At 35.9% G+C, this 23,741-nt stretch overlaps 1 protein-coding gene across 1 annotated transcript in view; it reads right to left on the bottom strand.

Moving 5' to 3' along the window:
- Positions 1–4,487: 4,487 nt before the first annotated feature.
- clcn2c (chloride channel 2c) overlaps positions 4,488–23,741 on the bottom strand; it is a 456,139-nt gene continuing 436,885 nt past the window's right edge. The window contains exons 21-26 of the mRNA XM_052017638.1: positions 21,769–21,807; positions 17,815–17,919; positions 13,428–13,514; positions 13,390–13,393; positions 10,589–10,808; positions 4,488–6,963 (exon numbers count right to left, since the gene is read on the bottom strand). Coding sequence (XP_051873598.1) covers positions 10,618–10,808; positions 13,390–13,393; positions 13,428–13,514; positions 17,815–17,919; positions 21,769–21,807 — 426 coding nt within the window. The 3' untranslated portion in view covers positions 4,488–6,963; positions 10,589–10,617. The remainder of the gene's footprint in view (positions 6,964–10,588; positions 10,809–13,389; positions 13,394–13,427; positions 13,515–17,814; positions 17,920–21,768; positions 21,808–23,741) is intronic.

Below are 23,741 nucleotides of genomic sequence, written 5' to 3'. Positions count from 1 at the left end.
ACAAAGGATATTTAATTATCACATGTGAATAGGATTGGAAGAGATAAATTAGATTACCAAGATTCTGATGTTACTTATTAGATGCTGAGTAATTAAGACATTACTATTTTTGTCAACTTCACTATATGTGTCAAAGATTACAAAAACCTTGTGGTAGAGTAGAAATGCATCATTTAGAATTGATCTGAATTCTTCAACCTCAGATAAATGGAATTTACATGGAATTGAGGCATTTGAAGTAATTTGGGATGTGAAATTAGTGACCATTCAGATCAAGAAGTAATCACATTTTCATTGTTTGAAAAGTGTTATCAAGGGTAGATTCTGGATTTATGTCATGAATACAGAATGTAAACTTTTGCAAGAACAATTAATTCAGGATCTACGGCACCAGGTACAACTTGTTCTGCTGGTGCTGGATGGACTTAATTTCCAGCCCAGACTGAAAGGTGTTGAAGGCTCCATCAGCAGTCTTGAGGAATCAAGGACTCAGGTGATTGGAAGATCATGGCGCTGGGAGATGGGATGGTCAAGTACTAGAAGATCAGGCCCCAAGGTGGTCAACAGTCACAGTTACATCCACCTTGTGTTGACTGCTGGAGCAGTCCCTGCACACAAGAGAAGAGGCTTATTAATGAGATATGCAAGGTCCCATAGAGTTAATAGGACTTAGATTCCTACAATGCACTGAATTAGCTGGAACATGTGCTTGGTGCACTCAATCAGCTGTTGTGGCTCAAATATAGATTCTGAAAGGTGAGCTACTGTTTAAATTTAGGAGGGGATTTACAGCAATTGAATAGTTTCATGATTCCTATTATCAATGTTCCCCTTTTATTCTAGTTTTTTTATTTAACCATATTTAAATTCCCCAGTTGCCACAATTTGAACTCATGTCTTTGGATTTTAAGTTGAGTCTCTGGATTGCAAACCCAGTAACTTAACCACTATGCTACATATCCCACTGCATGTGTCCATGTACAGGGAGAGTGGGTATTGGAATACGAGTGGGCCATTCAGCCCTCGCCTGTTTCCGCTACTCAGGTAGATTATGACAAATCCAAATATTAATTCTGATAGCCTTGGTCCTGTAACCCCCTAAAGCCTTGGCCTCACAAAATCAATTAATTTCAATTCTAAAGTTTTCAATTGACCTCGTCTCACTTGAGGGCTTAAATCACCGAACCATGCGCATGCTCAACTCAGGGCTGGATTTTAAACCACTTCTGATGTGTTGGTTCTCGTGCACTGTGTCACCTTCAGCTGATGCATTGATGACACAAATTGATCTGCCCTCTTAGTAAGTCTCACTGGAGGCATTCATTCTACATTAGATTTTTACAGTAATTAACGATATAAATATGACACAAAATCCCAATAGAAGAGCAAAATAGATGTGGTGAAGCAGAGATGATGCATCATTTTATTTTACCCACCTACACCAGTTATTAAGAATCCTAGAACATCTCTTTGAAACTATGTCAAACCTCAGTTCTGTTTTGTTCATGGTCTTTAGAATTAATGGTATTTAGAATTAATGGTATTAATATAGATAGTATGAAGTGAATTGAAATTAAAATTACTGAATGTCTCCGGGAAAACACAAGTGCAAGCACTAACCGATCAGAGACATTGGAGGGATTTTTTTTTAAAAGGAGGTAAGCATGAATTTAAAAAGGCACTTTCCAAAAATAGTATCTGCATTTTCAGCATATTGCATATTGGTATAACAAATCCAATAACAAATATGAGTGCCTATTGCCTAACTTTTTAACAACATCTCAGAAGAGGAATGACTCCTGTGATATAAAGTATAGTGACTCACAGCAATTCTTCTCAAAGCAAATAATTACTTGTACAATAATCAATTTCTGCCCTCGAATTGATTCAATCCTTTCTCTTGAGAAAGCCAGACAAGTTCCTTTTCTAAGACATGAAAGGTTTACAATAGTTCTTTAAAAATTACAACAATGCTTGGAAGATGCAGCAAAAATTGTTTTCTCCACCAGCAACCTAATCTGTTTTGAAATGACTTGATGACAGGTAAAACGTGGAAAGCTTGAAAGGGGAAGTGCTAGATGAAAATGCTGGCAACCCTCCTAAGGCAATCTCCCAATTCTCTTAAGTACCATTAAGCAATATCATCAAGTTGTTTTGTTCTGCATGTAACAGAGTTAGCACTGATTACACTTCACAGCTGTAGATAAGAGAACTTAATTTTTGAGAATACAGTACTTGTATTTTGTTCTAAGCCATGGTGAATGAAAATCATTAGACAACGTATTACATGATTAGGACTTTGGGCCAGATACTGAGATCGGTGACATTGCAAGTGTTTGTGATAATGAAATGAAATTTAATTTAAAACTTTTTCCTGTGTACATGATGCAAACATTGTTATGTTGATGGCATGATCAATGGTTAGCCAACTTGAGGAACTGCCAAAATAACAAGGCTCAGAACCTTTAATCTCCTGACCACTGGGTTAAGTTTTCGGTTTGTATTTAGAATCAGAGAATTGTTACAGTCCAAATGGAGGCCATTCAGCCTTTTGTGCCTATGCCTGTCCCTTAGAGCAATCCCATACCCTGCTCTTTCTCCATAATCCTGCAAATTATTCCTTCTCAAATGCTATGTAATTCTCTTTTGAAGGCACAAATTTATTGTTTCTTTCATGGGATGATTTCTCTTTGCCAGTGACATCAGTAACCTGACAATAAACACTTTGAATATTTTTAATTAGATGACAGTCCAACAAATTTAAACACCAACATATCTCTGGAGTTACATTGAAAATGTTTTCTGCCAGAGGGTCCATACAGTATGCAAACAGATTTAATTAATGTTGGTTTTTATTTGCAAAATAAATGCAACTGCTGACAAAACTTCATTCACCTTTGCCAAGGACTCATATTTTGAGTAATCCAGAGACCTGGACTAATAATGTGGAGATACAAGTTCGAATCCCACAATAGCCATTGGAAAAAATTTAATTCAGTTAAGTAACATCTTGCCCTGGTTTAACTTCCTATCGACTTGTCTGAGTTGAATTCCTTCTATCACTCCTTTGCTCAATTTTTCAATTGATCTAGATCCTGTTGTAACCTTAAACAACCTTTTACGCTGTCCACCACACCACCAATTTTGGTGTCATCCTCAAACTTACTAATCATGCCACCTACATTCTCATCCAAATCATTACCATACATGACAAACATCCCTGCAGCACACCACTGGTCACAGGTGAAGGAAAGAAGAGGAGTATGGAAGGAACAAGGAAGAGCGTGGGAAGACAATAGAAGATAGGATGAGGGAGAGAGCAGTGAGGGGGAGAGATCTGTGTGGGAGAGAATGGTGGCTGGAGAGAACAGGTGAGAGAGGTAGGGTGGAAAAGTAAAGGCAAAATGGGAGTCATGGGGGCATGGCAGATGCATGTGAGCGGGAGAGATGGAAGAAGGGAGATAAGGGTGTAGGTAGAGAGGGAGAAAGCTTTGCTGCCACAGTCAAGATCACACCAATTTAAAGTTTAGTATGCAGGTGATGATTGCTTCTATGCACACCTGAAGGCTGTGCCCCAACCCGTCACCAAGTCTTTCATCACCAATATGACAGGATGGGTCTCACACTAAAAACTGGAAGACCAAACTCCTTCACCTTCCCCTCTGCAGAATACCATCCAACAACACCGTAATTGTTACAAGTCGCTCAGTCTCTTTTTCACTGAAACGCAGAACTACACTCAGTGATCTTTTCCATTGCCTCTCAGTACAAAAAAATGTGGAGGGGCTTCCTAGTCTCAAAGGGTAAAATTGACCTCCCAACTTTACTATCTATCCCAGACCCAAATGAGGATCAGGAAAACTTTGACTCACTTGATCTGTGGTTTAGCAATTTCTTAATCAGGTTTTTGCAGCCAGAACACATCTTCCCTTTGAGAGGTATTGGTTCTTTTTTGGTAGTAACCTCTACTCCCAAAATAGTTCCACTCCCAGCACTTAATGGATGTGCAGCCAGTGTATAAAATGGCCAGCTCTGGTGTAAGCAGAAATCATCCTAGATGGTGCAAGGTGCCTGCATTAGTTGTAAATTGCCTTGTTAGTTACACCCCCATTCTCATAAGCCAATCTTTGATACACTTTCTAGGCTGCAAATTTTCAATGTCCTGACAAAATTTTAATTTTCTCTGAATAGGTTAATGAATGTTATCACATCAGTTGAGGCAGTACAGTTTCAATGAACCAACTAAATTACATTTTACCCTAAACATTTTAAGAATATTATCATAACATATTTTGTTTCTTCCAGCAGTGGCTTCGAGGGTCACTGATTAACATATGTAAAGTTAATGTTGTATTGCACAAAGGAATTCCACTTCTAAGTACTCTACCAACAGTCATCATCAATCTTGCATTAGCGCTTTCTACATCATTAATTGACCATTACTGATGAGAATCAATTTTCTCAAGCAAGACTCCAAAAGCAGTAAACATTGGTTAAAAATTTATTATTCCTTGTAGTTGCAAGATAAACAAATTATTTTTTTAAATAACACTGAAATTTGTTAAACTCTGAGCTCACACTAATATACAGAAATTATTTTTACAGAAGATTTAACACAGATCAGAAATAATCTGAATGTAGCACAAAAAAAATTAAGGCTGAAGTTTGATCAATTGCAATAGGCAGTTTAAACAAACCACTATCCTTGATAAAAAAAATGAAGTTAATTGAATTAATTCCATATATAGAATTGAACGGCAAAATCTGCCATTCAAAAAATTATTGCACAAGTGGTGATTCTGAGGCTAATATCAACATGGAGTACCCATATAGTTTTATAATCGTGAAAAACTGCACAAGAATCTAAATAAACAGCTTCCATTTTAGAGCACATTGTCATATTATATAGAAAATATATGTTCAAATTAAATTATAGCAATATAAGAATAACTCAAATATTAAAATGCAATCCAATTATTATTATATCTTAGGCCAATTATTACAGATATTCAAAATCAGATTGTTATCTAGTGTTCTCAAGATTTTATTAATAATGCTTCTAAATTGATACCTCACTTCAGAATCACAATTTTGCTCCATTGTTAGAAAGAATCACAACAATAAAACAGCATGTATTTTACACAGACCATGCATTAGGGACTGGTCCAATAATATGTAGTATTTGATTTTGAATTCTTACACAAACCCTATAGATTGCAAAATGTTTCACAGTAATTGTCATAAAATTTCATAAATCAATGTAAAAATATTATTATAGTTTGCAGACAGAGTTGTCTTCTTGAACTTAATGACTGCAGAGATATCATTTAAGATTTTAGAATATTTGTAATGCTCAAAAATCCAAGCTAATAATTATATTTTCCAATCATCTCAGTGTTTACAAAACTGCAAATTTTATATTTTCTGTGGATAATTTAATTCTCCAGCATATCAGCATTAATATTTTATAAATCAACATTTAAAACAACGTACATTGTTCTGAATTTAAATGAGCTCACGAACCATGTCATTTCAGGAACAATCCCTAAAGACAGCTGCAGAAAAAACAGCTATATTTCTGTGATATTTTGACTCTTATCTCATTATGGAAGGTCCCTGCACAGTCAAGAGTTGAAAAAGCAAATTCAATGAAAATTAACTAAAATAAATGACATTGTAGAAGCAATATGTCGTCTTTTGGGGATAATTAAAAAGATTACATAAATAGCCATTATTACAGGATGTTTGATCAGAAAGTCATACATTGCTGAAAGAACATCCAAGGTAATAGACTATCCAGGGTAATATGTTGTACTCCAGGCTTATTTTGAGCTCTACTTGCATAACGTTTAACCATTTTTCTGTGGAATCAATAATACTTTTGAGAAGGAGCTAAACGATTGCTACAAAATTGCCCGCAATTTTACAATTCAATTTAAAGCAAAGGATGAATCTTGAGAAACAAACTATTGCTGAAGAGATAATTTGAGGTCAAAAAATGAGCAGCTAACTTATCAAAGGTTTAATAGAAGGGCTCCCAAAAGCCAGTGGTAAAAAGAAGTTCAAGTTTAATCCCAGAATATATATTCAGACAATTTATGAAAAAATGCACAAAGCAACACAGTTTAGATTTATATGTTAATGATGTCCTACACAGTTAATAGGAAGCTTACATAGCCATTAAAATCTGTGGAAGTGTCAGTCAAACCAGATGATAAGCAGAGACAAGGTTCATGGGTACAAGTTTGCCTTAGTGCTAGCAGTGCCTATTACCCAGGTTGAAAACCTAAGCATTAAAAGGACAAATCTCTTACTGGGGAACGGACAATTAAAAAGATGATGGAGGTGTTACAGTTGGGAAGTTTAATTCAAACCAATAATCACGAAGCCCATCAAATTACCCATTAGTGCACCTACCTCCTTTTGATTAAGTGATAAAATAGCAATGGTACAATGGTTCACCGTCTTTTCCTGAAGGATACAAAAGTAACTGGTTGCTGAGTTGGAATGAGAAAATAGATAAAGTAGAGCTATTAGCATTATTTTAAGGCATTACATATAAATTGAAAGCAAAATGAACCTAACCAGGAAAATCCCAGGCACCCATTAAATTCTCGTTTGGAAGGATAGTTAAAAAATAATCTAATCTGGGTACTCCAACTGTATTCAGCAGGTAAAGGAATTTGGAAAACACTCAATGTAAGATTCCTTATTTCAGCGAGATCATAGATAAACCAAACGTATTAAGATTCTGCTGATGAACTACCTGTACTTCCTAAAGAAAGGATGTGCAAGATAGACAAAAAATAGTAATAATTTACTAAATAATTGGAATAAACATTGAAGATACATCTCTGCAGTCCAGAACTGGTGTAGTTTGTTCAAACATTTTTTATTGTCAGGCTCAAGGGGCAGAATGGCTCACTCCTGCTTTTATTTCTTGTGGTTTCATGCAAGTGACCACTAAGAGAAAAAGATAGCGATATTAAAAAGGTTCAGGAAAGATCACTGAGACTGAGAATACAATGATAACGTACATAAAGTAAAACAACTTAGAACATCTTTATTCTTCATTCACAAATCTCAATCTACGACACACCACTGATGTAGGGTTGGGTAATTTATTTTTATTTAATTACTTAAGGCAGTCACTCGTGCACACTAATATTAGATTTTGAAAAGATATAATGTCTAATGCCTTAAACCAGATTCATTTCAATAACTTCCCTGTCATCATTTTGCAAGTGACTAATCCAGACCTAAGTTACTTCAGGTTTATCTTCAGCACATCATTTTTGTGCCAAGAATCACTCACAGGCAATTGAACAAAGAAGATCTTCAAGATGGAAACTGTTAATAAATACAAAAGTTATGGTAGTCTTCAATCACAACAGAACTGCAGTAAGAATGAACAGAGGTAGATGAAGCAAAACTGAGAAATTGCCCGTTAAATGCTTGGGAGTCTGTTCTGATACCGAGAGAACAAAATATCAAGAGACGCAAGATCACTTGTAAAGAGAACTGATGCAGAACAAAGCTAAAACACAGTACATTTGAAAAATTACAGCACAAGCTTTATGGTGCTGCCTCGGATCCACTTTACATGCTCCATAAAGATACAAAGGTGCATTTTTAAATCAACTGTAGCCATCTCTCTTATGTGAATTGTATAACTGAGAAGCATCTGTAAAAATGGTAAAAAAATGAACTTATGGAATAATAAATTGTAAACATATGTTGTTAGTTCATAGGAAGAATAAATTATCCCATAATAGTTGTGAATCAGGGCAATTACACTACTCTAAATAATGGGTAGGAAGAGATAGAAATAGAACCATTGAATACTGAAATTAGTTCTCCAAAAAAATGGTCTGGAAGTTGTGAATACGACATTGTAGGTCAATTTCAAGAAGAAAGAATATGGTTAGGTTACTAATTCTATGTGCACCTTTTTTGCAACATTGGGTAACTATGCCAATGTTCAGTCTTTATACAGGGACACTGCCTCCCAAATGAATTCTTGATTGTAATGAATGAAAAACTGTTGCAGAGGTGAAGCATTGCCAATTATAGTCACTGGTTGAACTCGTTAAATTCAAGAGCCCCTTTCAAAGTGGAAGAAGGAGAGTCAGTGAAAGGTAATAACACACCAATCTGATAAAAGCGGTCAATAGCAAGGGGTTTCCTCTATCTTTAACACTCTCACTTAAACAGCAAGACTCAAAGATAATATTGTGTTGTAGGAACCTTGATGATTGATGTTTGAACAAGGATCAAACTATCTTTTATTTTAATTATTGTCATTTGGAAAAAAAGGCAAAATGTAATACAAGAGAATTAGTGCATTATAATTTTTGATTAGTTTCATGCTCACTAGAACTAATTCCCTTTGTTTTTCTTTTTATAGAATCATGTATTCACAGAAATGACCATCCATTATCTGCATTGAGAGTTGTCAAGCCTTGGCCTGGAACTGAACGCTAATTTGGTCAAAGTTTGTTTGGTAGCTGGAGTATCAAAGTACGTGTATTCATATTATGGGGAAGCAGACAAATTCATAATCTCACACAGTTAATAAAGGAAACTTTCTTGTTCCTCATCTTTTGTCCAATTTGTTTGCAAAGCTGAACTCAGAAAGGTTAACTTTGGACCTGACTCAGCAAATTATGTCTTTCTACCAATAATATTAATAATTTGTGGACTAATTGTATTCTTTATTGTATGGACCATCACTCACTTACATGGCCATGGCACTTCTGAGCACTATTTCACTTGTAAATATATCTGATAATTTGACTTAGCTTGAATACAATAATCTGATGGCTTTTTATCTATCACCTGTTGCAGAACCAGCCACAGGTACATTATACCTCAGGGGCACCATGAGTACCGAGGTACTACTATTCCAATCACAGCAAGCAAAAGAAGGCTGGTTTCTATTTCCACGAAACATGATCTGTTTATGACCTGACCTGGCCTGCAGTTCTAAACAGGAGTTAAAAACATTGGCAGGGAAGCCAATGTAAAAGAAAATTGAACATAACTAATCTTGATCTGACATTTGACTTCAAAGTCCTTGATCTACAGTGGGATCTCATTTGTAAAGAATGAACCTTTGCTTGATCAAGTTTGTTCTAGTTAAGTAAGCACTGTGGTTTATGGGTTTTAATGAGTGGTTATCAACAGAACAGGATCAAACAACTCCAATGAAGCTGACGAATACAAAGTGATAATGGCTTTTGATAGCTGCACTTTTAACTTGTTGTGCAATGAGTTCGGATTTCAATTTATTGACATTCAAGCTCAATTACATATATAGGGACACTAATATGTAGAGTCTTGTAAAACCCATGTGCAGTGACCATGAAATATACCTCTGGTTTTAAAAATAGAATTGACACACCACAATCAACGCATCCATAACAAGTCAAAGTGTATCTGTGAATACATACCGTCACACCAGAAATATACCAGTCTTGGCTGCACAGTGACTGACCAAGAATAAAAATCCAGAACAAATTTGCCAATCATTCCCATTATTTTGAGATTTCCTGGATTTTAAATAAAACTAATGTATTACTAGTAAGAGCTTAAAATAAGCTGATAGCCTGATTCCACAGCAATGATTCATTCCTGGATACACAACATATTATGAGGTATTAAGATTTCAACAGACTTTACTGCAATAACTGCAGAGGCTATATTCCTTGAAATGTGCACTTGATAATTCAGAGCCAAACATACAATTGAAATGTTTTGGGATTGGAAGCAGCTGTTGCCAGCCCTTTGGCTGCCACCCAAAATAGCACCTGGAATGAGCTTCAGTAGTAGAATTTAATATCTGGTTAACAAACAAGACCAATGCATATACAACGACCATCACATTATTGGGAAGATGGACCATAACTGGAACGAGGATACATTTCTTGCAAATCAGCTGCTGCATTAGAATAAAATTCTGGAACCTGACTGGTGTGTGTTTTCAATCCAAATTTAAAACACCGTATGTTAATACAGCTTATTCAATGAGCATATTTCATTAGCAGAAGAATGTCTGGGTAGAGCAATACAGTAAATGGAATGAACTTCTTCATATTCCCACACTTCAACTGAACTTTCCAGAGGGGGCTAAATGTTGAACTTGCATTTCCAAACTTGTTTCTAGATATTTCTACCATCACCCCATATGCATGTTTGTTTGTAAACACTGGTACAACTGAACAATGATATAATCAGGACATAAATTGCTAAGAAACACATATATATTAATTCTATCGTGGAAGTGAAATCAACTTGTCAACTACTCCATTTCCATATTTTCTGCATTCATTTTTAGACATTGACTTATCAATTTAAAAATCAGGCTTTATATGAGTTTGAAAAAAGATGTCTGCTAGCATATGAAGACCAGCATACCTCTATAAGTTTCTCAACAAAATGTACAATCAGTGCTTTTAAGGTTTACCAAATTCAAATTACTCTATTGTTTAGAAGTGCATCATACAAATCCAACCCTTCTGACCACAGCTGAAGGATTTCATTTCCACATCCAAATCAAGTGCTTTAAGTGTGAATAGTGCAGTTTTACTCAGGCAATTTGTTCCCTGCTAGGCTCGTTCAGTGTGATTTGTCATCTGTGTCTGATGGACTGGATTCACGTGGAAGTGTAAGGCTTTCCCTTCTGTCCCACAGCTTGTGGATCTCTGTGGTGTCTGATTCACTGCTGCTGTTGGCATTCTCCCTGAAACTGGCCAAAGGTGGCTTCATCTTCACACCTTTGGACGTGACTGAACCCTCAATGGCTTTTTCTCAGCTAAATGAATTGAAACAAGGAGAGAAATGAACACTTCTTTCATAAAACAATCATCAAATTTACAAGACTGGAATGTCTTATTAACACAGGAAAATAGACATCTTTTCTGAGCAATTAAAAATAATAGAACTGAAGAGAATGTATATACATATTAGAGACAACGGTCATAAGAAGACAACTATTCTTATTAATGTTTTGTTTTACTACCTTCACATGTAATTGAACACCAAAATAAATAACTGCTTATTCTTGATATAGAGCTTTACATGGAACAAAACATATAGGTTCTGTGTACACAGTTTCCCAATCTACTTTCTGATTTGACCAAGTTCCGTGCCATGAAAATTATATCTTATATCTATAAAGCTAGAATAAGAAACAACCTACAACGTTATCGCATTTGATAGGATATTTCACAGGTTAGATTTCTGGTACGATTTTTTTTTCTAATACAGAGTCTAAAGTGCATTTGACATCCAGGGGCTATATTTAGGCATTTTAGACTTCAAATACAAAAATAATGACAAAATTAATTTTCACCAATGAAAATATTAATTCCCTTACCTCAGAGACATTAACTTCACATCACCATAAATAGATTTAATCACTGAGGGATACTCCAAAAGCAAATACATGAACAGTAATAAATATGTCATGCACACTTCTCCAGGGGACAGTACACTTCCAATCTTGGCATTCATACAGGGAATGAATAAACTTTTTTTTGTTGAGGTGGCAAGGATAGGGAGATAGTAGTTTTAAAATTTAATATTAGTGAAGTCAATACTAAAGCTTCAGAAGAAATGCTTTAATATTCAGTTAGGATACTTGATGCCCTATACTGGCAGGAAACAGATGGTCATAAAAGGTACAGCACCCTCACCAATCCTGGTTTACTTTTTACTTCTTCCTCTTTTTCTATGTCAGATATAATTACATCCAAAGTAGTACAAACTGAATGTAATTTAAATACATTCAAAGAAACATTTAAAAGCTCCAGAGTCATTTAATATCACAGATTTAGTTTAACACCTATCTTATTCATGATGTGTAAACTTCAAACATTAATGAAAATTTAATTGATAGTCAGTGAATTAGATTACATTGTAAAATTTTATGGTGTGGTATAAAGTGTTGGTCTCCCTCTGGGTAAAGAGATTGCTGTAGAACTTTGTAGAAATTCTGTTGCATTAATTATGTCTTCTAATAGCAGCTGTGCATTGTATTCTCCTTCCAAAATTTCATTCCTTTGACTTTGGAATCAGGGTCCAACATGCAGTTACAACTGCATTTTGCATTTGCTGAGAACAAATTTCTACTCCACAATTCCTGACACTGGATTTAAATTTTCTGTTCATCACCATGAACCTGTTTCCTCTTAGAATTTTGTGAGAAGCTACTTTGATTACTTCCAAGCTAAATCCCATGGTTTGCAATCCTCTCCCTCTCTGTCATGCATACACAGACAGGCACAGACACAACACATTTCACACTTTCCTACAAACACTCATTCCACTGAAGCACAAAGAGATATGGGAAGGTTACTATTCAGGACTGAGCAAACAGACACCTGCACCATCTTAATCATCCTTTAGGCATGGATGCACAAAACTGGCATTGTTGTTCAAGAAGTCTTCAAAACTGCTTCTAAAAATGTGGAAACACTCTTCCCATTGGATGGTCTTCCAGGGCTTTTGCTCTGATGAAAACAAACCTTATCTTCTGGTATCCAGGACATTTCACATGCTTGGATTTCCAACACGGTGCCTATTTTGCCATACATGAGCCCAGTACAAATTCTTCTGGAAAAAATTATTTTTGAGATGCTGTACCTGAGACGGGAGTTAAGGGAATTCCTGGTCTTGGGGAGAATCCCACCCTCACCAGCACACTCTGAACCTTAAAGTACTGCCTTGTAAGAGATGGAAACAATGTGGTTTCTCAACACATCTCAGCTTACTGACTAAAGTTCCTAAATATTTGAACCAAATGTTGCCTCATGTAGTGATAATTTGGTCGACCAGCAGAGAGATTGAAAACACTTGTAAAGGATTTAGCCGGCAGTCATGATGGAATTCTACTGTTATACCTCTGGAACATATTATTGTGCAAGTAAGAAAAGGATGAGTTAATCAGCTCTCAGAAAAACAAATGCACTGATCACTTCGGACGCAAATGGCTCCACTGAATTTACAAAAGGATCCGCAGTAAATCCCTATTTGTTACCTATGCTAAGTGGCAAATTTAGCCCTAATGAAAAGCAGACATCATTAATAGTGCAAAAAAAAGGTTTCTTTCTCTGTATCTCCTTTGTAGTGGCATAGAGAGCTACTACGCGGAGAGTAAATCTCTGAGTTAAGTCCTCAGATGAATGAGTCCATCTTCTTTTTGCCAATCTGACTAATGGTGGTGGAAATAAGGTTCATTTGGGAAATGTCCCTTTCACACCATAAGAACTGATTCCTGGCTCAACTAATCCTTCAACGTTAATCACGGAAACAACACTACGTCCAACATCTTCGAACTGTAAATGGGGTTTAGACAGGCACCCTGAATGGACTCTGTACTGCAGTCACTCAACTATATGTTGCCAATAAAATGTAAAATATCTCACCTCTTTAAGAGCTACCACTCCTATTAACTTTCCAATACTCGTCACATAAGCATGGTTAAGTCCTAACAGGGAGAACATGGTGTGAGTCTGAAAGGAGATGAGAATTTTTGATCAGATGATTGATTGTAATCCAACAAAAGATTCTATTTTAACATTGTGATTCAATTATTGCTTCAGTACATTTCAAAAGCATTTTAACAAAACTTAAAATAAATTTTCAATGTTTTACTTTCTTAATGGTTGAGCATAAACCAAGAGTAACTGCCCCACATACTTCTGAAGACGTTATCTATGGTCAGTACAATGGTTTTTGCTGACATCATTTTATGGTAAATATTATGATCATTTCTTTTCATAAGAAAATGAATCATCTCAACAGTCAGCAGTTCTCATAATAAAGGCAGTTTGTAAAGTTTTGGACCTTTGGTAGAATTGAAGTTACTAAAATTTTGTTAATGATCATTTTTAATTCTGTGAATGGAAACATTTGGTGAAAGTTCTTATAAATTCTCTCACATCAACCATTCCTAGTTAGCACTGTTAATGGGCTATTTGTAGACCTTTCCCACCCCTCCAAAAGTGGGTTCAAGAATAACAGTACACGAGAAAAAATTGCATGGTTTTGCCTCTTGCCGCAGTTCAACCTTTGTATTAACAAATGTTATGAATGTGAACACTTTGAAGTATCATCACAATGCTGACAGATATGCATACTGCTAATTTGCCGTGAGCTGCAAAGTTAAAAAGTAGATCATTTATTAAAGAGTCATTAATACTGTGCTGTGATTGGCAAGTAGTTAGCAAACATGCATTCTCAGAAAATTACACACTGTCTACAGTTCTGGGTGTCACATTATAGGAAGGACATGGCTGCTCCAGAGAAAGTGCAGGAAGATTCATCAGGAAGTTGTCCGGAATGGAGGCCTTAACTTATGGAGAGAGATAGATTTGTTTTACTTGGAGTGAAGGAGGCTGAGAGTGACCTGATCGAGGTATATAACATTATAAGAGGTATTGATAGGGTGCACTAGTCAAGCTCAAAGTCACATATTCCAATCATATTATCAGTGAGCATTAAATCTGATGAAAAATGGATATTGAACCTACTTTGTAACCGAGAGCACATCATTAGTTTCCCTCTTCAGCAGTCTCTCGCAGTCATTCAATCTGCAGTTTGCAATTCTGAGCCTTTAACCTTTCCCAACCAAAATAAGTGCTGTATGACTATCTGCCTGAAGGAATGCTTCAAATAAAACTCATGAAATTTATGTTTCAGAATGAAAGGAAAATTTTTAAGCAGCACTGCATATTTAAACAAAAAATAAATTCCGATGAATAAAATTCAGTTCGACTATTAGAATTGTTTCTAATTTTCAATACACACTAAATATTTCACATACAAAAGAAATGGAAAAAGACTACATGGTAGAAAAACATTACAAAGAAGTGTAATGATAAAAGACCATGCAGAGAAGATAAAATATCAATAGTTATTAATAAGCATTCCTCAGGACTGGGGTGGAATAGTATTGCTTGACAAATAATCTCTGTGAAGTACTGCCACATTAGTGTATTAGTTCTGAGATCAGCATTTTAACAAATGCACATGCTCATTAATGTCCTGCTCAGAAGGACATACTGACTATTTTAATCAACTTGTCTTTGTGCATACTACATAACTTGAAATTTAACTCTGTGGTCTTAATAGAATCAATTGTTCAAGTGGTGCATGCTGATAGGACATCTTCTAATGATTAAAACAATGCTGTTGAAAACGTATGTAAAGAAACAGTGCATCATTCCATGTCAAAATTTACTTATATCATACTGTCAACCCTCTGTGGAGAGGTGCAACATGTTATTTTATTATCTTCCTTTTTTAAATATTTATGACAGTAACTCTACACAGCGTTATTTGCAATGTTATTACACTACATGATGAATAATGTGCCTACTGCTGCCAGACATACTCACAAATCAGAGATTTAAACAATGAGACAGCAAACTCAGAGCTGCCTACATTATGAATTATCCACATTAAGGCAATTATTTTTACTTGTAGCACTGTTTGGTAAAATCTTCAGGGAAAATATATCATTTATTCAACTGTGCAATTTCAATGTCTGAATTTTTTTTAATGGAATTATTTCTAATTTTCAATGCACACTGAGTATTTCATGTACAAATTCAAACACACAGTTAACCCAATCAAAATTTTATCTACCTGATCCATACGAGAATCTTCTATATATTTTTTTATCATCCCTCAGTAAGGTTTGAGGCATGTATGTACGTCAGTATAAAAAGTACTAGTAAATTTTCAAGAAAGGCCTGAGTGGGTGCTGCACATAATGCAATGTTCATGTCAACAGGGCAAGGTCCTTTTCAGACACTACAAAAGGAAACCAAAACGTAAAGAACTCTTAATTAACAAAGAGCAAAAAAAAAGGACATGCTGGAATTCTGAAGCAATGTCTGGTAGGTCTGAAAACAATCAACAGTTGATGGAGTATCTGGGAGAGAAGAAACAAGTTGGTGTTTCAGGTAAACCCCTTCTTCTAAACAGAAAATGCTTCCATAAATATTCAAGTGAAACACCAGAATATCAATTTAAAATTTCACTCCACACTACTCATCAATTTTAAAGACATTTAAAAAAAGTAATTTCATCGTGGAGTTTGTGGAGCCAACTGTGCTCTGCGTTCTACACTACTACTGAAACTGTAATTGAAAAGTATCTAGTTGTCCATAAAGCACTTTGGGATATCCTAAAATCATGATAGTTGGGAAAATGCTGGAATCTATGATAAAGGAAGCATGGGACTAAAAAAAGAGTACTAAGAAATTAATAAAGAGAGGGAAGGTAGAGTAAACTGGCAAGAAGTATAAAAAGAAACTGTAAGAGCTTCTAATAGATACTTAAAAAGACTAGCAAGTGTAAATGTGGTTCCTTTATATACTGAAATATGGGGAATAAGGAACTGGCACAGAAATTAAACAAATACTCTGTCAATCTTCATGAAAAAGACAAAACAAAAACCTGCTAGAAATACTGAACAACCAAGGGTCCAACAGGAACGAAGAACTAAAGAAACTTAGTATTCGAAAAAAACGACTTGAGAGATTGGCGAGCCTGAAACAACTGAATCCCAAGGAGCCGACGACTGCGTTCCCCAGAGTTTTGAGAGAGGTGGCTGCAGTGACTGCTTTGGTTATCATCTTTAAAATATTATAGATTCTGGAACTGTTCTTGTGAATAGGAGTCTAACAAATGGTAACCCTATTACTTAAGAATGGAGGGAGAGAGAAAACAGGGAACTATCGACTAGTTAGCCTAAGGTCAGTTGTTAGGAAAATGTTGGAATCTATAATAAAGGATGCAAGAAGAAAATAATGATAACATCAAGCAGAGTCAGCATTGATTTGTGAAAGGGAAATCATGCTTGAACCTATTCTTTGAGAATGTGACTTGTAGAAAATATAAAGAAGAACCAGTGGATGCAGTGTATTTGGATATTCAGAAAGGCTAGCAATGAAGTTCCACATAGGAGGTTGGTCAATGGGGTCAGAGCCATGTGGAGCAGGGCTAACAGGCGAGTATGGATTGCGAATTGGTTAATGGGCAGAAAGCAAAGAGTGAGAATAAATAAGTCTTTCTCAGATTGACAGGCTACCACGGGGATCAGTCCTCTGGCCTCAGTTATTCACAATCAATCACAATGATTTGGCAGAAGGGACCAAATGTCATCTTTAGAAGTTTACTAATGGCACAAAACTGACCATGAATAGGGAGGAGGGTGCAAACAGGCTTCAAGTAGATATAGATAAACTAAGTGAGTAGGTGAAAATATGGCAAATGGAATGTAATTGGAAAAATGAGAGGTTGGTCATTTTGGTGTACAAAATAGAAAAAAGAGTATTCTATTAATTGATGAGAGATTAGGATGAGGAGAGATTAGGAAATGTTGATGCTCAAAGGGACCTGAGTGTCCTTGTACACAAGCTACTGAAAGCTTACATGCAGATGCAGCAAACAATTAGGAAGGCAAATTGTAGGTTGGACTTTATTACAAGAGGATGCAAGTACATGTGCAATGTTTCAAAAACAGATGCAGCAGCTACAAACTATATATTCATGCAAATAGAAATAATCTCTCAGATTATTGAACAGTGCTTCTAAATACTATGATTCAATTTCAAACATATTTTATTAAAATTCTAATTACCACTAATAATGTACTGAGAAACATTAAACAAAAACCTACAGCACCAATTAATTATTTACTTAACAATTTAACCTGTAGCAACATCAGTGGATGAGAATCCACTGGCACAAATTACAATAACAACAGCAATACAGCAACAAAAGGCATCTAATGGGTCTTGCCTTGTGTAAAGATGTCCATTCTACGAGTTGGAAGGGTGCTGGGTCAATCTTACAGTTGTTGAAGTCCACTTGTTCATCAAACTGTTTTTCTTCCCATTCCATAATCTAGGAAAATATTTTTAATCATCAGTTTGCAGTTACAGAGTTTCAATGGTTCACAACCGAATTCAGGGCATAGAGGCATTCAGGCAATTAGTTATGGCACTTCAGTGTGTAGATTAGAGTTCAAACTACATTCATTTACTTAAGTATTCCCTCTGTCATTACAGGAAGCCATGCAGTTCAGGTTGTTAGAGCATCTCCGCAATTTTAGTTCCTCACAGTGACAAATTCAGTATCAAGTTCACTGAAGCTCTGATGTCCTTTCTGAAATTTGTCATCTTGAAAACAGACTGGAAATCCTAATTAATTCTTCAATTCCTAATTAACTCCTCAACTGCTCCAATATCACAAAATTATACAGCAATTATGAAGGAAATTATGGTCATTGGCAAACTTGTGTGTATGTGGTCAGTTAAAACATGAAGAATAGATTTCTTGTAATAAAATGCAGCACAAAATATTGTTTGAAAGATTTAAGATCACACCGCTAAAAGAGTAATTTCCATTATTTACATAATATAATTAATAAATTCAAATTAACAGACAATACAGGTAAATTACTGGTCAATTGTGAGATTCATTATACTCTGTTGGTACAGTTTAAATATGACTATGCATAATTACATCACACACAGTTCCTATCATATGGCATAGAATTAGTTTTTTCTTAATGTCAAGAGTTACATTTGCCAAAGTGTTCACACTGGCAATAAATGAAATAGTAATGGTATATGATAGTTTACAAAGTGGGAGAAATGAGTTTATATTTACAGTAATGTAAACTATCCTCCTTTGTCAATCTTGACATGTCTGCAGCCTTTGACATGGTTGACCATATCATTCTCTTTCAAAGTCTCCCCATAAATACCCAGCTAAATGGGCCTACACTTCAAAAACAAGACATTGCAGATGCTGACAATCCAGAATAAAAACAGAAAATGTTGGAAGTACTCAACAAGTAAGGCAGCCTTCAGTCATTGATCTGAAATGTTAACTCTGTTTCTCTCTCCACAGATGCTGCATTACTTGGTGAGTACTTCCAACATTCCATATTTTTTTTACCACTTTATTTGCCTGGTGTCATTCTCATACATCCACTTACAATTGTGAATTGCCTTTACCGGTTTCTCTTGCTGCCCCAGCAATGTTCTCTGTGATGTCCAAATTTCGCATAAAGGTGATTTTTAAAAATTTGATAATACAAGTGTGAAACAATTTGGAACATTTTTGCTACGGTAAATATGCTTACAAATGGAAATAGTTGCTGCCTTAGCTAAAATCAACAGGAGGATCCAGCATAGGATTGTTCTATTATCTATCAGACTATTTTAGATCTCATGCATTAGAGAAACCAGGGTTACACTTACAAGCTGGAAACTAATGCTCAGCACCATTGTTAAACTGAAAATGAGGGTATATGAAGCAGCAAGGGCTGGTGGCAGGTCAGAAGTTTTAGGATCCAGCAATGGAAGACTAAAAAGCTTATAAGGGAGAAAAATAATTTTGGGAGAAAAATTGCATCTAATATCAAAATAAACAGTAAGAGTTTCTACGGATAATTAAATAAGAAGGCGGCAGCTAAGACAAGTGTAGGATTTTGGAATTAAAAACAGTAAACAAAGAAATGGCAGATACGTTAAATCAATTTTTGTACCCTTCTTCAAACGTCGCTAAGGTAACAGATGGGCTAATTTCAAACAACCGGGAGGAATTTCTATAAATCCCAATCACAAGAGATAAGGTATTATAGATAAAGGTGGACAGAACACCAGAATCCAATGATCTGTACTCAAGGGTTTTTAAAAAGGGGCTGCAGAGATAGCGGACCTACTGGTTGAATTTTTTTTTACAACTTGCTAAACTCCAGGAGGATACCAGAAAATGTGACTCCCTTGTTCAATATAGGAGGAAGACAGAAGGTGGGAAAGTAGAGGCAAGTTTGGTTAACATCTATTGTTGCTAGATGCTAGAGTCAATAATCAACAAGAAAATAATTAATCTCTCAGGAAAGCTGAATATAATCAACCATGATCATATTGAATGGCAGGTAGGCTTGGGGGACCTGGTGGTCTACCCCTGTTCCTATTTTCTTCTGTTCTTGTGTTCCATATATTTCATTACCTGGCAGTTAAGAGATCATTAAAAGCAGGGCTTTATAAATGAAATTGTATTAGTTCCACAACACTTCCCACTTGTTATGCTAACTTTTTGACAAGTAAGGTAGAAGCAACTCACCTGAAGGCAAATTCTTCAAAGGAAGTTGAGAGGAGGTAGAATTAATTACCTTAATGGAGCTGGTGGCTTCAGGGGAAAGAAATCTTAATTCACCTTCATCATAATCTTAAAAGACTTTAGTGTTCAAGGATCTGCCTTTAAGGGCTTTCAGGCAGATTATCATACAACTTTATAAAAAGGCAAAGGACATTTTGTAAAACTGAGACTAAAGCAGAGCCTAAGATGAATTCACCTTTATGGTCCAGATTTTGCTGTCCGTGCCAAAGGAATGGGAATTGCCTTTCACTACACTAACAGCTACCCACCGAGTTAAGTACATTCTTGCTGTCATAACATGCCTGATTTAGTGTGGAGCCCACTACAGGGGATCGGGAATGTCTGTGGACAGGTCAAGAAACAGCATGTCTCTTCAACCAATTAAACCAAAGAATCCTCACTTAGCCATGCAGATTCTAAACCTGGAAGTTAAGCCTGGAAAGATATATTAGAACGATAACATTGTAAAGTGTTGAATGGAAGGAAAGATGAAAAGAAGTGTGGAAATGAGGGAGGAATGAAGTGTTCAGAAAGAAAAAGTGAAAAAGGATTTTCTGAGGGAATGAGAGCCATTAGAATTAAGTTAATTTTTGGGATCTGTTTGGCAGAAATTAGGACACTACTACATTAAAAATTCACTCACTCCTCTGAATGCACCAGCCCTGTATGGATATGACAACCCAAACAGACTTCTTAGATCTTGTAGGGATTACATTCTGATCGAGTTTACTAGCCTCCAATTGTTTAGGGTATTAAAATCAAATAAAAGATTAGCAAATAAATTGTTGCATTAGCCAACAATGCTCTACCACTACATGAATCTCGTCTTCCATATGATTATCAATAACTTTGATGGCCTAGGTGAAGCAAAGACTTTTGATGATTCGTATTCTTCTATAAACTTTTCTGGTTACCTTTGTGATCTGCTCACTTCAGTGTTGATCAAATATTACTGGATGACTGTAACTGAGAGAGTTTGCTGCACTTGCAGAGCAATAACCTTGTTAAAAGTATGTTGTCACTGATCACACAAGAAAGGGCATAACTGGACATACCAAACTAATTCCTTCTATTGATTCCGCACAATTTTCCCTGCTTACTTAGTCTTTACAAGGCAGCAATCCAATAACACAGACAGCCATTCTAGCCCTGATTGATTGCATTAGAAAAGTAACATTTTCTTTGTCCTTTTAATGTACATTCTTTGCTCTTAATAAAATTAGCAAAGAATAAGTTTGTCATTGCCTGTCTTCATCTTTGTAATCTTGTTCTTTTACAACTTGTGTATGAAGTGGTGGAGAATTCTTTGATTCCTATGATTCATCTAGGCTTCATCTCAAGTATTGATATCAGAGTTTAAGCCAATTAAAGTTTGCATTTACATTAACCGAACCCCTAAGCGATTTATTGAAATATTTCAAATATGACTAGAGAACATCATCACATTATGTAAACATGGCAGAATAAATACATCTGGAAAAGATATTCAAGTGAATGAATTATAACATTTACTAATTTTACTAACCAAAAAGGTGGACAAAAACATAACCAAGTTTAAAATTCCAAAGACTGCTGGTTTACCTCTGATGGTGTCATGTCATCTTCAACTTCATATTCATCCTGACTCGAAAAAATAAATATCGATTAATATTTACTCATTTCACACATGTAAATTAAAATATGCCCATGCTTTCAGATGAACAACCAATCTAGAACTTCACAAATTAAAACCTGTTTTGATAAAGTTAGAAGGAAATGCACAACAAATTGTCCATGAATTCATCCACTGGTGTACATTCCATGGGATGATTATTGCACATTCCAAATGAAATAAAGTGAACTTGGCGGCTCTTCACAAATCAGGAATTATTATGGTACTTAAAACTTGATCTAGGATTCTGAAAATTAAATCTAATCATAATACACCACAGTATGATAATGACCAGACATCATCTTTAAATGATGTTGATTGTGGGATAAACATTGGCCAACACTACAGGAATAACTACACAATTTCTGTAAGATTCTCCCAGGAGCCGTGTGTCCACATGTGAGAGCACAATTTCTATGAAAACGGATTTGTTAAAGAAAGTTGAGGACCAACTGAATGTAAAATCCAGGACTGAGTGCACAGTCCACTATATTCCCTCTGGACCTTCTGCATGTCTGAAGCACTAATACACAGAGGTGCCTGGGCATCAAGAATGTGTAAGACCTGCCCATGCACCTCTTCTGTAACTTTCATTCATTCATGATTACACAGAAGCAGGTCCTTATGACACACGTGAGGTCCGCTTCATGATCAGTTAGAGGGCATCTGTCTGAACAGACCCCAGGATAATGTTCAATATTACACACATCTCTCCTCCCAACTCCAAAGAGCCAATTCATAGTCTCTGGAGTAGGCTGAGGCCTCTATTCCCTTTCAAATTAGTGAATACACTTCTAACTATCAAGATTTGGCAAAAAGAGTAAGTTTTGGAGGATATGTAGTAGAAGTCACTGCTCTTCAATTTTTAGTTGTGATATGAAAACTGAAATGTTTAAGTAATAGTGCCCAAGAACATCATACCATGAAGTTCCAAGATTTATCCAAAAGCCTATTGATTATTACACAATGTAAGAACTTTATTTCAGAAAGCAGTTTTATTTTTTAAAAAATCCTCTACAAGCTGAATTAATTTTATTAACTAATTACACTGTAATATTACATTCTCAATCACCTTGCTGCTTTGCAGTCAGTGGACAGAAATAGCTAGTGCAGGAGCAATCAACCCATATATAAATTTTAGCCTCTACCCATTGTCTGATAAAAAGAAGTCAACTGCCATTTGAAGGCTACAGCAGAACTACCTCGTTTGGTCTTTGGTGTTATGTACATTATCGCCAGGGATAACAGTTGAAACTGCACATGATACTTCACATGAATGCCGTGTTTGTTCATAAGTAACTCAGTCTACTCGTCTTTCAATGGAAACACACGGCAGAATCACTGGCTAAAGTCCAAATCGAATACAGAGCAGTCACCTGGAAATTGAAATTCTTTAATCATCATGACATACAAAAAAAAATGAACTGCTGCAAGATACTAAATGCAAGAGTTTTTGTTCAAAATACTAAATGCTTTCAATTCAGAATATTAATTCCTCTTTTGCCATCTTGAAATCCATCGCTTCAATATCTCTAATCAAAAGCCTAGGACGCAAGTTACAAACTTCAGTCATCCTGGCTAGGATTCTGTGCCTTCAATCTGAAGTGTATATATTGTTTCAGTACAATTACTCCAAATACTTTGCATAGGTCCATGTTCAAAGACTCAGCTGCCAGCCTTGATGAGTATGTCACACCATCACGGACTTTATCAGCAAGTGTGTGGAGGTCTGTGTACCCAAGGAAGACAATACGGGTGTTCCCAAACAGGAAACTATGGATGAACCGGGAGATCCACTCCCTGCAGAAGGCGAGGACTGCTTGCACGCAAATCTGGTGATCCTGATCTGTACAAGAAATCGAGGTTTGACCTTCGGAAAGCTATCAGGGATGCCAAGAGGCAA

The sequence above is a fragment of the Pristis pectinata genome, chromosome 6 (genome assembly GCF_009764475.1).
Source record: "Pristis pectinata isolate sPriPec2 chromosome 6, sPriPec2.1.pri, whole genome shotgun sequence".
Classification (NCBI taxonomy): domain Eukaryota; kingdom Metazoa; phylum Chordata; class Chondrichthyes; order Rhinopristiformes; family Pristidae; genus Pristis; species Pristis pectinata.
The sequence above is the reverse complement of the archived record's forward strand: the minus strand, read 5'-3'. Positions and strand labels throughout refer to the sequence as shown.